An 18,414-nucleotide genomic window follows, 5' to 3' on the forward strand; every position below is an offset into this window, starting at 1 on the left:
GCTGTGAGGTCATCTGCTGTTGGGCGGCATTTAAACCATCGAAAAGCCATACGCCTGTCCCGTACGACATAACAATACTCATCTGTCCACCAAGGTACAGGTTGCCTACTAAGATGAGCTAAAAACTTTGGTACAGATAGGTCAGCAGCCTAAGGGATCACATGCAAGATGTTGTCCATCCATTCCTGTATGCTGCCCCGGAGTTCAAACACAGCCAACTGTGCTGAACAGCACCCAGTTAGCCCTGCTGAACATCCATATTGATGGCTTCTGTTTGGTTGGTTGGTTGGTTGGGTTAAGGATTAAAGGGACCAAACTGCAAAGGTCATCGGTCCCTTGTTTCATAAAAACACAGAGCACATTGAAACTATCCGCCAGTCAGGCGAAGCACTAAAATAAAAATTCCGGGGGAAGAAAAAGCCCCAAGGTCAATGGTAAGACAATACGGAAAACGGAGCACAACAACAAAAACAACACAGAGAAGAAAGGCAGAAGGAATTAAAACTGTACAGCAGAGGACTGTGGCTGGCTGATCACCCTGCAACACGTTAAAACCTCCAGCCTAAAAGATTAGGGTGGAGTCAAAGTACAACACAAAACTAAGTTAAATATACAGCACAAAAAAGGGTGACGCAATAAAATTAGAGGGACCTATAACAGCCACTTGCTCAAATAAAACTTAAAAACACGATCTGCCATAGAGACATTGTCGCCTAAAAGAGATGATAAATCACCCAGGAGATTAAAAGTTCGCCTGAGGGCGGTTAACAGAGGACATTCCAACAATATATGGGCCACCGTCATGTTTGCACCACAGCGACAATGAGGGGGGTCCTCTCGACGCAGCAGATGACCATGCGTCAGCCAAGAGTGACCAATGAGGAGCCTACACAAAACAACAGAATCCCTGCGAGAGGCCCGCATGGAGGAACCCCACAGTCGTGGTCTCCTTTACTTGCCGCAGCTTGTTGGGTGCAGAAAGAGTGCGCCATTCGTCTGCCCACATCCCAAAGACCCAACGGTGCAAAACCTTTCGGAGATCAGTTGCAGGTAGGCCGATCTCCAGCGTCTGTTTGCGGGTAGCCTCTTTCGCTAACTTGTCGGCAAGTTCGTTTCCCGCGATCCCAACGTGTCCCGGGGTCCATGTGAACACCACCGAACGACCACGCTGTTCAAGAGCGTGAATGGACCCCTGGATGGCAGCAACAATGGGATGGCGTGGGTAGGACTGGTCAAGAGCCTGCAGACTACTGAGCGAGTCACTGCAAATGACAAAGGACTCTCCAGTGCTGGTACGAAGACGCTCAAGGGCACAAAAAATGGCTGTCAGTTCTGCGGTGTAAACACTGCAGCCTTCCGGCAAGGAAGGTCGACATAGTCCGCATGAGCATAAGCGTTCCCCACACGGCCATCAACCATCGAGCCATTGGTATAGATAACCTGCGAGGCATGGTATGCGCCTAGGAGAGCAAGGAATTGGCGGCGCAAGACTGCAGGAGGAACTGAATCTTTCGACCATCGGGAAAGTTCCAGCCGAAGCTGCGGCCGACGAATACATCAAGGTGGTGTATGTGGACGGACCTGGAAAGCAGATGGAAGAGGCAAACACTCGAGTTCACTAAGGAGCGACCAAACATGGATCCCAATTGTATGGCCTGATCGCGGCCGCCGGTATAGGATATGGACTGCCGCATTAGCGAAAAGGAGACGGTAGTTAGGGTGACGGGGCGAACAACAGACGTGGGCAGCATAGTGGGCTAACAGTTGTTGACGCCGAATACGAAGCGGAGGAACCCCAGCCTCAGCAAGGAGGCTATTAACAGGGCTGGTGCGGAATGCTCCTGTCGCCTGTCGAATCCCACAGTGGTGAACGGAGTCCAGCAGTTGCAACACTGAGGGCGACACTGAGCCATACGCCACACTCCCATAATCCAGTCGGGACAGCACAAGGGCTTTGTAGAGCTGCAGCAGCGTATTACGATCTGCACCCCAAGTTGTGTTGCTGAGGCAGCGAAGGGCATTCAGATGCTGCCAGCACTGACATTTGAGTTGACGAATATGTGGAAGCCAAGTAAGCCAGGCATCGAACAGCAATCCCAGAAAACGGTAAGTGTCAACAACCCTGAGTGTGGCATCCTGAAGATAGAGCTCAGGGTGGGGATGGACAGTTCGACGCCGACAAAAGTGCATAACACAAGTCTTCGCAGGAGAAAATTGAAACCCATGGGCTAGGGCCCACGCCTGCGCCTTGCGTATGGCTCCCTGCAACCTACGTTCTGCAACACTAATGGTGGAGGAGCTGAAAAAGATGCAGAAATCGTCAGCATATAACGTGGGGGAGACAGACGACCCTACTGCTGCTGCAAGGCCATTAATGGCCACAAGGAAAAGGGGCACGCTCAATACAGAGCCCTGTGGAACGCCGTTCTCCTGGATATGAAGTGAACTATGGGATGTGCCAATTAAAACGCGGAATGTCCGAATAGATAAAAAATTCTGAATAAAAATGGGGAGAGAGACCCGGAGACCCCACCCGTGCAACGTGGCGAGAATATGGTGCCGCCACGTCGTGTCATATGCCCTGGAGAGGTCAAAAAAGACGGAGACGAGGTGTTGGCGCCTGGAAAAGGCAGTCCGGATTGCAGACTCAAGGAAGACCAAAGTATCGGCGGTGGAACGGCTCTGACGGAAGCCGCTCTGGCAAGGAGCCAGAAGACCCCGAGACTCGAGCAGCCAACACAGCCGTCGACTCACCATACGTTCCAGTAGCTTGCACAGAGTATTTGTCAAGCTGATGGGCCGATAGCTATCCACATGAAGCGGGTCCTTACCAGGCTTCAGCACCGGAATGATGGCACTTTCTCGCCACTGCGATGGAAAGACACCATCGCCCCATATGAAGTTGAAGATGGCAAGAACACATCGCTGACAGTCCGGGGACAGGTGTTTGAGCATCTGATTGTGGATGCCATCTGGCCCAGAGGCTGTATCGGGGCACAGGGCTTCTGTTTCAGCAATCCTCCATCCAGTAGGTGGATCCACAATGGGAAGCAATCATTGGAATGAAAGTCATTAGTTGCTCCCCACTGTGCTGAGTGTGCAAGGGATGGAGAGAAGAAAGAGAGGTTGATGGCAGAGGATGACCCAGTAGCAGCCGAGAGATGTGTGGAACTGACTGAGTTAAGGATGCACAGCTCCTGCGACATCATGAGGTCCTCCAACACTCAACCCTGGGGCAAGTATAATGTGAGTCCCATAATATATTATGGGCGTTTAAATCACCCAGTAGGAGAAATGGGTGGGGAGTTGTTCAATAAGGCCTGTGAGAGCTTCAGAGTCTACTGCATCCTGCGGAGGTAAGTACAGGGAGCAGATAGTGATCACGAACTCGCATGAACTAGAATGGCTACTGCTTGTTGGTCAGTAAGTAAAGGGAGAGCAGAGAAGTGGTATGTGTTACTGACAAACAGAATAATGCCTCCCTTGGCTCATTCCCCACTCAGGCCATGCTTACGGTGACATCTCTAACTTTGAAATGTTTTCCTGTACACACAAGCACATGGGTTAGGCCTGTGCCAGGAGTTGCAGTTCCTCCATATGGGCCCTGAACCCATTCATGTTCCACTGTAATAAGGGAGACATTTATCACGGTGGTTGGACTTTCACCCTGTCTTTCTGCATGAGTGGGAATCTCACAACAGTTGAAGTTTCAGCTTTAGGGCAACATGCTTGCCCTGTGCAGTCCATTGGCTCTGAAGCAGAAGCAGCAGAGCCACAAGTCAAATGACACTGACATCCTCTGACGGTCTACCGCCTGTTTTCGCCTGTGGCAGAAGCTTCACATTTGCTTCGTTGGACTGAGAGGGCTTTGTGGGAACTACCGCAATAGTGGCAGAGGCAGCACTGGATCTTTTACAAGGCTCTGCCTTTAGAGGTACTGTGAGCTAAGCAATGGTGGTAACTGTGGCTTTCTCTGATGTTTGTGGAGGGGTGATGGGCTTGAAAACAGCAGCAGCTTGACAAGTACCCTAACACACACAGGTACTAATGCTGACACTAGCAACCTCCATTTGTTTAGAAGTATTGACTGTCAAAATAGGCTTCTTAAGGGCAGAAGCAGAAGATGTAGTGAACGTGGGAGGCTGCACGGCCTTTTAGATCTTCTTGGCCTCACCATATGGGATGTGCTTTGAAGTGTTAATCTCCTATATCTCCCACTTTTCAAGGACAATCTGAAATCTCTACTCCAAACAGGGTGATCCCAAGACCAATTTACACACTTTGGTGGGGAGGAGCAGCCAATGCCCATGATGGGCGGCTTTGTCACAAGTGGCTTCACCCTTACATCCTAAAGTGGTGTGCCCAAAGCGCTGGCACTTGAAACAGTGCATTGGATTACGGACATATGGCTGAATGCTTAGACCTAAGGAAACCTGCCTTTATATACTCTGGGAGTTTTGTGCTAACATACACACAAAATTCAAGCTTTCGCAACAAACGGTTGCTTCGTCAGGAAAGAGGGAAGGAGAGGGAAAGACGAAAGGATGTGGGTTTTAAGGTAGAGGGTAAGGAGTCATTCCAATCCCGGGAGCGGAAAGACTTACCTTAGGGGGGAAAAAGGATAGGTATACAATCGCGCACACACACAACACACAACACACACACACACACACACACACACACATATCCATCCGTATATACACAGACACATGCAGACATTTGTAAAGGCAAAGAGTTTGGGCACAGGACAGGTATACACACGCGCGCGCACACACACACACACACACACACACACACACACACACATCCATCCGCATATACACAGACACAAGCAGACATGTCAGCAAATTTCTGCTTGTGTCTGTGTATATGCGGATGGATATATATGTGTGTGTGTTATATATATATAAAAACAAAGATGATGTGACTTACCAAATGAAAGTGCAGGCAGGTCGACAGACACACAAACAAACACAAACATACACACAAAATTCAAGCTTTTGCAACAAACTGTTGCCTCATCAGGGAAGGAGAGGGAAAGACAAAAGGATGTGGGTATTAAGGGAGAGGGTAAGGAGTCATTCCAGTCCCGGGAGCGGAAAGACTTACCTTAGGGGGAAAAAAGGACGGGTATACACTCGCACACACACACATATCCATCCACACATATACAGACACAAGCAGACATATTTAAGGTGTGTGTATATATATATATATATATATATATATATATATATATATATATATATATATATATATATATAATAGAAGGAAACATTCCACGAAGGAAAAATATACCTAAAAACAAATATATATATTGTTATAATAGAAGGAAACATTCCACGAAGGAAAAATATACCTAAAAACAAATAACCAGAGCCACTTCCTCATCCTCTCAAACCCAGAACCTCTCACAGAAGAACCACAAAAGTGCCCCACTTGTGACAGGATACTTTCCGGGACTGGATCAGATTCTGAATGTGGCTCTCCAGCAGGGATACGACTTCCTCAAATCCTGCCCTGAAATGAGATCCATCCTTCATGAAATCCTCCCCACTCCACCAAGAGTGTCTTTCCGCCGTCCACCTAACCTTCGTAACCTCTTAGTTCATCCCTATGAAATCCCCAAACCACCTTCCCTACCCTCTGGCTCCTACCCTTATAACTGCCCCCGGTGTAAAACCTGTCCCATGCACCCTCCCACCACCACCTACTCCAGTCCTGTAACCCGGAAGGTGTACACGGTCAAAGGCAGAGCCACGTGTGAAAGCACCCACGTGATCTACCAACTGACCTGCCTACACTGTGATGCATTCTATGTGGGAATGACCAGCAACAAACTGTCCATTCGCATGAATGGACACAGGCAGACAGTGTTTGTTGGTAATGAGGATCACCCTGTGGCTAAACATGCCTTGGCGCAGTGTTACACCGTCCGGGTTATCTGGATACTTCCTACTAACACCAACCTATCCGAACTCCGGAGATGGGAACTTGCTCTTCAATATATCCTCTCTTCCCATTATCCACCAGGCCTCAATCTCCGCTAATTTCAAATTTCCGCCACTCATACCTCACCTGTCATTCATCAACATCTTTGCCTCTCCACTTCTGCCTCGACTGACATCTCTGCCCAAACTCTTTGTCTTTAAATGTCTGCTTGTGTCTGTATATGTGTGGATGGATATGTGTGTGTGTGTGCGCGCGAGTGTATACCCGTCCCTTTTTCCCCCTAAGGTAAGTCTTTCCACTCCCGGGACTGGAATGACTCCTTTCCCTCTCCCTTAAAACCCACATCCTTTCGTCTTTCCCTCTCCTTCCCTCTTTCCTGATGAGGCAACAGTTTGTTGCGAAAGCTTGAATTTTGTGTGTATGTTTGTGTTCGTTTGTCTGTCTGTCGACCTGCCAGCACTTTCATTTGGTAAGTCACATCATCTTTGTTTTTAGGTATATTTTTCCTTCGTGGAATGTTTCCTTCTATTATATATATATATTAAACAACCTTTTCGGCTAGTTTTAATAACTTTTGCTTTATTTCCATTTCCGTTTTTCTCACATCACCGATCATTTTTAGCCGCTTCCCACAGGTTTTAACGTCATTATTTCCTCATATAAATCGACCTGCGAGCGCTTTTGTTTGGTAAGTCTCATCATCTTTCTTTTTAGATATGTTTTTCCCACGTGGAATGTTCCCCCCCCCCCCCCCCCCCCTCTCTCTCTCTCTCTCTCTCTCTCTCTCTCTCTCTCTCTATATATATATATATATATATATATATATATATATATATATATATATAATCTCTTTGCCTCTGCACTTCTGCCTCGACTGACATCTCTGCCCAAACTCTTTGTCTTTAAATATGTCTGCTTGTGTCTGTGTGTATATATATATATATATATATTTAAAAAGGCTTAATACGTAACCCACTTCCAAACCATAACCAAAAACTTTTTTTCCGCTTTCAACACTACCGCTGCTATAAAATCCGCCGTTTCCAGTTCACAAACAGTTCCTTTCAGCTATTAAACAACCTTTTCGGCCAGTTTTAATATCTTTTGCTTTATTTCCATTTCCGTTTTTCTCACATCATCGATCATTTTTAGCCGCTTCCCACAGGTTTTAACGTCATTATTTCTTCATCAGACAATTGTTAGCTTCATTTCCATAATCTGCCACCACCAAACCACCCTTTTAATACATCCTCACGTAATCTTTCTTTCTTTCTTTTTAAATATATTTTCCCACGTGGAATGTTTCCCTCTATTATATATATATATATATATATATATATATATAGAGAGAGAGAGAGAGAGAGAGAGAGAGAGAGAGAGAGAGAGAGAGAGAGAGGGGGGGGGGGGGGGGACATTCCACGTGGGAAAAACATATCTAAAAAGAAAGATGATGAGACTTACCAAACAAAAGCGCTCGCAGGTCGATTTATATGAGGAAATAATGACGTTAAAACCTGTGGGAAGCGGCTAAAAATGATCGGTGATGTGAGAAAAACGGAAATGGAAATAAAGCAAAAGTTATTAAAACTAGCCGAAAAGGTTGTTTAATAGCTGAAAGGAACTGTTTGTGAACTACCTGCCAGCGCTTTTGTTTGGTAAGTCTCATCATCTTTTGACAGGCCAATGTCAGAGTACTTAGACTAGTGAACAGGGCTCGACAAGAGGTTCACAAACTTACACCACTTATTGCCTGAACCATCTGCTTCTGAGACTGGGAAGAGTTACCTCAAAATATAATACCATACATAATAAGCAAATGAAAGTAAGCAAAGTAGACTACTTTTCATGTCGAACTATCACTTACTTCTGATACCGTTTGAATAGTAAAAATGGCAGCATCAAGTCTTTGAAGAAGATCCTGAATGTAGGCTTTCCGTGGCAGTTTACTATCTGTCTGAACACCAAGAAAATTTAACTGTTCAGTTTCGCTAATTGTATGCCCATTCTGCGAAATTAAAATGTCGGGTTTTGTTGAATTGTGTGTTAGAAAATGTAAAAACTGAGCCTCACTGTGATTTAGCATTTGAACCAATTGTGAACTGCTCCCTGTATTCCATAATTGTCCAACTTCTGGAGCAATATTTTGTGATCAACACAATCAAACACATAAGTTAAATAAAAAAAAAAAGAGGCCTAGCATTCGAAACCTTTTGTTTAATCCATCCAGTACCCCACAGAGAAATGAGAATATAGCATTTTCAGTTGTTAAACCATTTCTAAAACCAAACTGCACATTTGATAGCAAATTATGAGAAATAAAATGATCAATTACCCTAACATACACAGCTTTTTCAATAACTTTAGCAAACATTGATGGCATACAAATAGGTCTAAAATTGTCTACATTATTCCTTTCTCCCTTTTTATAAACCATCTTTAGTACTGAGCACCTTAATCATTCAGGAAATTGACCATTCTAAAAGGAAAAATTACAAATATGGCCAAGTCCAGGGCTAACATGTGCAGCACAGTACTTTAATATTCTGCTAGGTACTCCATCGTATCCATGAGAGTCCTTAGTCTTCAGTGATTTAATTATTCACTAAATCTCCCCCTTGCCAGTATCACAGAGGAGTATTTCAGACATCAGTCTCGGAAAGGCATTTTCCGAGAGAGTTATACGATTCCGTGTAGAAACTAATACAACAATCAATTATTGAGAAAATTATTTAGTTAGATAGATAAAAAGTCTACTCATGAGGCGGCAGCAGAACACACCCATAAAAGACAGTTGTGATTGGCAAGCTTTTGGAGCCAGAGGCTCCTCCTTCAGGCAGAAGGGCTGCAGTGGAAGGAAGAAAGGTGAAGGAAAAGTACTGGAGAGGTGTAGGAAAATGGGTAGATTTTGGGAAAGTCACCCAGAACCGCAGGTCAGGGGAGACTTGCTGTAAGGGATAAGAAAGCAAGACTGATTGTCCCACGACTGATCCTCAACAATCAGTCTTTCCTTCTAATCCTGTATGGTAAGTCTTCCCTGACCTGTGGTTCTGGGTGACTTTCCAAAAATCTACCTGTTTTCCTGGACTTGTCAAGTCCTTTTTCTTCACCCTTCTTCCTTCCTCTTCAACCCTTCTGCCTGAAGAAGAAGCCTCTGGCTCCAAAAGTTTGCCAGTCACAACAGACTTTTGTGTATGTTCTGCCATCGCTTGGTGAATAGGTTTGTTATCTATTCTGTAGAAACTAAGTTTTTATTTAATTCACCAGCAATGTTCAGAAAGTGATTGTTAAACCAGACTTATCAGCAACAGAAATATTTTTACTATGAACTGCCTTCCCATTGTAGACCCTGTGCTGCTGACCAGACACTTCCTTAATTTTAGCCTGCGAATTAGCTATTATATTTGTGTACCATATGCTCTTTGCCTTGCTCATGACATTTTTAAGCACCTTACAATATTGTTAGTAATGGGCTACTGTAGCTCAATTGTGACAACTAACATTTTGATATCATTCCCACTTTGTTCTCTATGACTCTCTGAGGCATTTAGCTTTCCAGAGGTTTGTTGCTTGTTGGGAACAAACAGTTTCAAAGAAAAGTGTGCCATTATGCAGTCGTTTGACAAGATTTCAATGAACCTGCGATGCCCTCCAACCTTTTTGAATATAAAAAGGTGAAACTTTTGCAAAACTGCCCTCTTTCCATTTCACAATTAAAAACACATTCTCACTGGCAGTATACATTCTGTTACTATTCATGGACAAATTCTGTATAACCCATGACTCTAGAAGACTGGCTACACAAGCCCTCTTATTTGATTGGGCATTAGTAACGGCTTTGCCGTGGTGGCTACAACGATTCCCATGAGATCACCGAAGTTAAGCGCTGTCGGGCTTGGTTAGCACTTGGATGGGTGACCATCCAGGCCGCCATGCGCTGTTGCCATTTTTCTGGGTGCACTTAGCCTCGTGATGCCAATTGAGGAGCTCCTCGACTGAATAGTAGCGGCTTCAGTCAAGAATACCATCATAACGACCAGGAGAGTGGTGTGCTGACCCCATGCCCCTCCTATCCGCATCCTCCTCGGAGGATGACACGGCGGTCGGATGGTCCCGATGGGCCACTTGTGACCTGTAGACGGAGTGGTTTTTTTTATTAGTACCTACCAGCAGTCCAGCCATTCTGCTGTGAGGTGGAAGAGGAAACATCGAAGGATCCATTTCAGTACCACAAGCAGCTAGGGAAATAAAAGTTCACCTAGAGAGAGTGCTGCGGGTTTAGGTAAACTTGGTACAACTGAAGTGTGGCTGGTTCCCCAGAGGTTGTCTGCTAACGAATGTTCCGCCTCAACAGCCATGCATCTCATCAGTGCACAGCAGACCTTGAGATTGAGGTTTTTTTTTTATAGAGGTTTATTCCATCCTCACAGTCAAGTCAAGATCTCGGTTGGTTGGTTGGTTTGGGGGAAGAGACCAAACTACGAGGTCATCAGTCTCATCGGATTAGGGAAGGACGGGGAAGGAATTCGGCCGTGCCCTTTGAAAGGAACCATCCCGGCATTTGCCTGGAGCGATTTAGGGAAATCACGGAAAACCTATATCAGGATGGCCGGACGTGGGATTGAACCGTCATCCTCCCGAACGCGAGTCCAGTGTGCTAACCACTGCGCCACCTCGCTCGGTCCAAGATCTCAGTTCCCTGAGACACACAATGTTCCACGGTCGCGCAGCACGGTGGTCACTAAACTATGCCCTAAGCTTACAGTGACGGGGGACTGGGGGTGCTTAGCTGTCCCCAGCTCAGGAACCCTGGGGCCACCAAACCTGTGCTGAAGGCACAGCCTGTTCCTCAATGGCAGCTGGAATAGTCTCTTCAGCATATCTCCAAGCATAAACACAGAGTGCAGCTGGGTTTCTTCCCCATCCCTCACTGTCCTTATTTGCTGTACATTTTAACTTGACCCCTACCCTTTTGCATTTGGCTTCTTTTGACCAAAGACAATGGAAGTTTCCAAGCAGGTGAACTTAGTCTCATTGGCTCAGTTTCAGTTTTGGAGGAAGACAGCACCTCAGACTTTTCAGTCACAGGGACGGCTATTGCACTCTGAGTCCTCCCAGTCGCCATCTTCACTGTACAGGAAGCATAGTCCTCCCACTGAGACACCACTCATACTCAAGTGGACAAGTAGTGATAAATCCAGTGTTCCCTAGAGGAGAGTGTCCACAGGAGATACCAGTACTTAACGGTACCTTCGATATTTCTGATACACAACTCCCAGAAGTTTGCCCAACATACCCATTCACAGCAGCTTGCAATTGCTTGATAGCAGTCAGAGAGATCTCGAGATACTTAGGAACAGTGACTAACTAATCCCGTGCCTGGAAACGGCATTGACAGTACTATATTACGACTAGCGCAATGCGGATTTTTATTTCCAGAGCAGTAAACAAATAAACTAAGTAAGCTTGCTGATTCTCTCTTCATATCCGGATCTATTATACCACAAGTATATAATTAATATAAGTTCCTTTAAGATTTTAGTGGTTAATATCTAACAAAGTGACTTCTCTTATCACAAGAGAAAAACTGGAATTTCAAACATCTGTTTTGTCAAGGTTATGCTCGCTAACAAACTTACATTACAAATGAAGAAGACTGATCATGACTCGTTTGTGCAAACCAATACAGAATGGTGTTTGAGTGCATGCAGGATGCATACAAAACAGGGGTCGACAGAAGCGTCCGATCCCACGCGTCGGCTTTGACCCGTGACGTAAGGGAGTTGTGTGTGACGTTATGACGGCGCGGAGTTTGGTTTGAGTGTGGCTGTCTCCAGTTCTGTTTTATCTTATTTTATTTACTTTTCTGATCTGTTAGTTTATTATATTTATATTTCTGATCTGCTCATTCTATCCCGTGATTTTTTTTTTTAAAGACAAAAAACACTAATCAGCTACTGAAGCATCTTTATCTTCTATGGGTTGCAGGGGTTACGACCCCTGGGGAGGTGGGTGGGTATTCATGCATGGCTGTCTTCACTTACACATTGTAGCTACGCAAGGCATCTAAATTTGTTTATATTTAGTTTGCCCCCCACCCAAAACACCCCATTTCCGCGCTTGTCCCGTTAGTGTCATTAGGCTTCTTGTGGAAAGTGTGTGTGTGTTTTTGTTTCCGCCATATTTGTGACGTCATGGGTCAAAGCAGACGGGTGGGATCGGACGCTTCCGTATTTCCCAAAACGACTAATAGGGGACACTGAATGTATAAAAAGATGAGCAGCACAAAAGTTCACAGGTTTGCACCATTTGTGTGAAAGCGCCATAGAAATGCTGAAAACCTTGAATTGGCAGACTCCTTGAAGACAGACGCCAACTCCCTCATCAAAGTCCACTTAGAATGTTTCAAGAAACACTATTGAGTGAAGAATTTACAAGTACACTACAGCCTCCTCTGTGTCGCTCACACAGAGACCGTGAAGCTGCGTTTATATTAATTATTGCTTTCATGGAGGCGTTTAACCAGTGATTCTTCCTGTGCTCCATACACAGATGGAAGAGGAAGAAAGGGCAGCATATTGTGAAACAGACACCACACTCTGTCACTTACTTCACAGTGTTTACGAAGTGTAGATGTAGATGCTCTTTTCAGCAGCAGTAAATCAAACAAAACATCTACTAAGACAATTAATTTTTATGTTATGGCAGATAGATTTCACTTGTCTGAACTTCTCGATGGCTACAACCACAAAATTTCATGCAGATAGAACAGTGTGCATCAAACTTAAAACTCCACAAAAGCTAGAAGCTGCAGAAAACTTATTCCACCTTTGCACTGCATTATCTGAAAACCAAAGTTATATAATAGATGTGTAAATATTGCACTCTGTCTCTGCTCGCAATACTGAAGATCAAGAGGTGCTCTGGGCAGGTAGGCAGGCAGATATATGAACCCAAGTTACTCTCCACTTCTCAATATGGCAAAATCTGACTGACTGCCTACTCAAATTTTGTTAAACTGTGCCTCATCATACACCAACAAGCCAGTTATTCATTCATTTTACAGTTCTATAAGTATGAATTTGTTACCTTTTGCATTGAGTAATAGTAATCAATTTCTCTTAAAATTGTAAACTCTTTGTTGTTTACATTTGTGCCATTACACACAATATCTTTGTCAACAATCCTAGACAGTGGACTAAGAGGCATAAACCCAGGCTGCAGAAATAAATAACTAGTGAAGCAAGTTGCAAATACAGTGTTTCTGTCCCATGTAACAATCTGTCACTGAATGAAATTGATAGAAACTTTATGCAGTTTCATGTACAGCCACAGCTGTTTATAGTATAAACCATAAGTAAATTACCACTACCAACTCTGTTCACCAAAATCAAGTGACAAGTGTCAGAGATATAGCTGAGTGTTTAGGCTCATATTGAAGCACTTTCATTAGCATTTAGCTATATTGGTGACATCCGGACACAAAACCAGGCTGATCCAAAAAAGCCTACACATTGTCTGTATAAGCAAAAGACTAACTTGTAGTGTCATGTGTCACAGCTGGCTCGATGTATTCACGATCGGTAAGAATACGTCAATCGTGATAAATAAGCCATATAAAAATAGTTAACATCAAAAAATATTGGATGAGACATCAAACATTAATGCTCAATTGTTGAAATAAACATAACAGAACCATTAAAGCCTCATTAAATCCAAATCACATTTCACAACAGCTTACTACAGTTTCCAAGAATTGGTGAATATTCATGGAAGTCTGGAACCCAGGATTTGAGTCAAGGTGCAAATTGTCTTCATCATACTCAGACTAATGTAAAATAATATAAAAAACAATTCACTATACAAAATTAATAAACAGACCTACAAGACAGAATATTTGTCAACAATCCTGTCTCTTATTTTAAAATCTTAAATGTGGCTGCAACTTCAGCAACTGTGTGACAGTAAACTTTAAGGAAAAAAACAGTTAATCAGAACAAATAAGGGTTTATTGTAACCTTTGACCTAAGTTTCGACAATTTTAAAATTATATATAAAAAAAAAAAAAACCCTTATGGTCACAAAACAATTTTAAACAGAAAAAAGAAAAAACTATGCTGCAACAGGACTCTAACCTGGGATTTTTGCCTTTCATGGACAAGTGTTCTACCAACAGAGTTACCCAAACATGACTCACAGGTTGCTTCCACCATTACCACTTCTCCTACCTTCTAACCTAATCACTGTGTACACCAGTTACCCAAATGTGTTGGCCACCGATCTTCCAACACATGCTGTTTATGATGTAGGCTATGAACTGTATACTATTTTCATTGTGACAGAATAAAGAAATAAAAATATTTACACTTATTTTGTTTAGCTCTTTTGGAATTCTATTCTGCATTTCCAAACATGCCATACTAATGTCATACCATTGCATGCATATATTTTAACAATTATTGAGTATTTTATGTCAAAGTATGTTATTGTCATAACAACATAAAACATGTAGTAAATTATGTTTCTATGGACATCTGAAAATTTTCACTACTACTACAATTAAGATAAACTAAATCTACATGTTCACTTAAGGAGTTATAACTTAAAAAATAAAAGGAGCCGTTGTGTTACACCCAAATGAAAATGAATATGAAACTCTATAGCAGATTTTCAGAGAACTACAGTAGGTACATACTGCCTCTAATTCCTATTTTGGTCGTGTAACAATATACATTATATTAGAGTTTCTATACTGCATGAACAGCTGGTATTTTTGTCAGTTCATCTCACCTGACTGTGGTGCATGGAGGAGGGTTTCAAAGTCGACAGCTCGACTTTCGTCTTGATTTGGCAATGGCTCTTCATATTTCGACCAGTTGCTGAAAATTTGTCTCTTAAGTGGCTTTTTCGCTTTTAGCGCAGCAATTTCATCTGTTTCTCGTTTCAAGTTTGCAAATCTCAGAGGATCGTCTGAAAATTATATACACAAATAATCTCAAACATAAAATATTGCACAGCTTTTCCTTATTAAAGTTTTTGTATCTGTATTGTACATCACCTTCAATGGTCTTGCCTTTCTCTTCTGACGTATTCTTTTTATTCGATACTTCTACATTTTGAGAATCAATTTTCTTTTCCTCGACAGAAGCCTGCTGCGGCTTGACTGTTTCTTTTCCTTGATCATTCTGAAAAGTATTACGCTTGCCATCTCTTCGTCTGTCACGACGGGCCCTCTGCTCCCTGCGAAAATATCCATGATTGCAAATATATGTGGGGGACGAAAATCGTCTTACTGTTTGGAGGTTACGGGTACCTCTTCTCCATCACGAGGTTACTCGAGTTAAGGAAAACCAATATACAATGATTTGTTATACGGCATCTCTTGCGCCCTTAGCGTATTTGAATCTGTTTAATCACTATTATTTTTCTTCCGACACCGGTTACACAGCCACGTAACCAGTATTTTGAAAGATGACTGTTCTCTACTTCCACTGCTACTGCTCCAGCTTCCGCAACAGCAGAAACCACAAAGTACATCTACTCTTACGGGCAACATACCTGTTGAACTACTCAGATTAAACATGATGCCGTCAAATTCTTCACTACATATTATCACAGGTCATTCTTCGAAAAGAAATGAGTTTGCCGATAGCTTAATTTAATTTTGCTCGTTCTAGGCGTATTTATTTGGTTCATACATTGAGAAAAAAACATTTATATATGTTACAACGTTTCCTTTTTCAATAAAAATTAGGCTCTCCATCGCTTTAAAAACCATTTTAGAATCACCAATAAAAGACAGGGAACTATTTAAAATTATTTAATATGCATAAGAGTCAAATCAGTCATCAACAGATATTTTGGAGAGATCTTTTACAAAGAAGCGAACGTTAAAATTCAGAAATTTAAGTCCACGACGCGAAATCAAATTTTACGACCACCCTCCAAACACTACCATTGGTGCTACAAACGTAGGACTACTACTATACTGCAATACCAAAGATGTCGTGTATTGGCAATGTTGTTATTTATACTAATTGTTGACACTGCACCCAAGCATTCGGTGCTGTAATGACGTAAGAGATGTGGAGCCGGTAATTGTGTGTGGTCGTTTTGTGTATGTCGCTTGTTTAAATACGCCAATGTCTGTGATAATAAAAATCGCCGAAAGATGCTGCTCGAAATTTGCGACAACATAAAGACTGCTGTGGAACATGGAAGAACAGACATAATTAAATCACTTTTGGAAGCATGTGAGTGTATTACGTGGATGTGCATTTCTTTTACGAACGGACTGAATGCACTGTTATTTTAAACGAATCATGCGTTGCTTATTTTAATGTCCCACAAATAAATGCAATTAGCATTGATATAGATAACTTCAAACTGCGGAAAAGTTACATTTTTCCTGAATAATCCACATCATATTTATTGTTTTGTGACGATTTTTTTTTTTCGTGTGATAACAGGTGTCTGAGTTGTGTCATTGTGGATGTATCAGGTAGTATATAACATTTTATTGTGCAGGTGATGATGATCCTGACGAAAATGTGACAAAAGATCGTATTTTGAATCAACCTTTGTTGGAAGAAGGGACGTTTCTGTGCCTAGCTACGAAGGTAATACAAAAATACTAATGGGCCTTGATTTCTTATTAAGGTTTAGTTTTATTATAAGGGGGAAATTATATGAAATATTTTATTCCATCCATGAAATCCTCTTTGGTGAGAATTCGACATAAGTAGCTTTTGATTTAAGTTAATTTTGTTTCATTTGGTTATTCACGTACTCTATGGATCATAAATTCGATTTCTCGTTGTTACGTGGAAACATTCTTGCAAGGCATTTGATGATAACATATTTCAGCATGTCTAGTAAAATCACCTTACAAGTGATATATTACATATGTGAACAAATGCAATGCATATTACTTTGGGAGAGTTCTTGGTATTTTTGAGAGGTAATTATATTAATAATGTCTTTGCCAAAGCATGGAGGAATTGTGATTTGCCATTAGATATGTGTCATTGTTCCTTGTATGTACTGGTTTTCTATTACATTATCACTTAAGCTACCGATACTGATCTTCCTAGTTACTTGAAGGAAATGATTGTTAAATACATTGGCTTCCTGACTGCAGTAATATATTGTTTGTTTATTTTCTGTAATAACAAAGTCATTACATTCCTTGCTTAAAGTGCATGTAGAATGTTGACAGTGCTGCTCTGTTTTCGTTTCCATTGCTTGTAGCCAATCAGTTGATAGTATACAATAGCTACTGAGAATTACTGAATTTCATTGTTTCACTAGAAGATATGAATTGATTATTTTTGTTGTTGAGGTAGTGTGAGATTGATGATTGTTGATCTGACTGTTATGGCGTATAAAATTGGTAGTTTAGTTCGTGAAATGTGACATGTTTTCTTGGGATAGTGTTTTGTATTCCAGTGTTATACTTTTATTATGGGCATGTTAAGGCAGCAAATGAGATCGGAATAAAACTGGCAGTGATGATGGACTTATCTGTAGTGAAGCCCAATGATCCCAACTTCAGATGTTGTGTTTTCGCAGGAACCGAAGAGTACAATTAAGATTCGAGGAATATTCTGTCTTGTATGACAACATTCTGCACGATCTGCAGTCCACAGCATGCGCCATGATTATATTTATTGAAAACTATTTTCTCACTGGTTCTACCAACTTATCAAATCATCCGACTCATCATTCATCGTGCACACTTCCCCTCATTCACCACGCAAGTGGTTAGCAACTGCAGCATTCAAAGCAAAAGCCACCGATACCGTAAGTGCACTTTTACCTATCAGCTTTGTCCAGTCTCTCCACATATACCCCTGTCTTGTGGTTGAACCCACGGTAGAGCTATTTGTATTGTTGAGGTACAAGAGTCACCATACCCTCACAGAGTCCATAATAATTGATGGAGAAAGAACAGAAATTTTCAAGCAAGGCAGCCATGCAGGAAGCTGATTGGAGGGATGTGTGTAATAGGTTTCTGCAATCCTTAGCAGCTTCTATCACAAGATAACAATGACACATGGCATTGATGAGACATTCAAAAGCTTTTAATTATAAAAGAAATAAAAATACTGTGCGTGGAAAAGAAATTGTTTGAAATGTTTAGAACAAACAGAGAAGCAGTTTCATACTCAAGCAATACTGTGTTGTCTTACAGAAATTGATTAAAAAAATTCTGTAAATGTCTGAAATTAATAATTCAGATAACAATGTTAAATCTATATGGGCAATAGTTAAAAGAATTGTCAGCAGCAGCGGCCAGTGGAAGCACTGCCGACACTGTATGTGCAAGTTAACCAACTGTGGTTCCTGAAGAGGTGCAGCAATTTTTTCAGTAGTTGTAGGGGCACGAGTTTGGATGTGTGGCTGGTCTGACCTATTACATTGTCCAACAGTGCCTCATTATGCCGGTACTACAAACGCCTGAAA

At 42.2% G+C, this 18,414-nt stretch overlaps 2 protein-coding genes across 4 annotated transcripts in view; one reads left to right on the forward strand and one right to left on the reverse strand.

Moving 5' to 3' along the window:
* Nucleotides 1–15,460, reverse strand: part of LOC126106854 (serine/arginine repetitive matrix protein 2-like) — a 42,529-nt gene extending 27,069 nt beyond the window's left edge. The window contains exons 1-3 of one of the 2 annotated variants that reach the window (XM_049913248.1): nt 15,263–15,460; nt 15,008–15,189; nt 14,740–14,919 (exon numbers count right to left, since the gene is read on the reverse strand). In XM_049913248.1, the coding sequence (XP_049769205.1) occupies nt 14,740–14,919; nt 15,008–15,189; nt 15,263–15,273 (373 nt within the window). In that variant the 5' untranslated portion in view covers nt 15,274–15,460. The remainder of the gene's footprint in view (nt 1–14,739; nt 14,920–15,007; nt 15,190–15,262) is intronic. The other variant, XM_049913249.1, reaches the window with a different exon arrangement.
* Nucleotides 15,461–15,983: 523 nt separating this feature from the next.
* LOC126106853 (uncharacterized) overlaps nt 15,984–18,414 on the forward strand; it is a 154,380-nt gene continuing 151,949 nt past the window's right edge. For both annotated transcript variants that reach the window (XM_049913246.1, XM_049913247.1), the window contains exons 1-2: nt 15,984–16,202; nt 16,477–16,568. In XM_049913246.1, coding sequence (XP_049769203.1) covers nt 16,121–16,202; nt 16,477–16,568 — 174 coding nt within the window. In that variant the 5' untranslated portion in view covers nt 15,984–16,120. The remainder of the gene's footprint in view (nt 16,203–16,476; nt 16,569–18,414) is intronic.

This window comes from Schistocerca cancellata, chromosome 10, assembly GCF_023864275.1.
Source record: "Schistocerca cancellata isolate TAMUIC-IGC-003103 chromosome 10, iqSchCanc2.1, whole genome shotgun sequence".
NCBI lineage: Eukaryota > Metazoa > Arthropoda > Insecta > Orthoptera > Acrididae > Schistocerca > Schistocerca cancellata.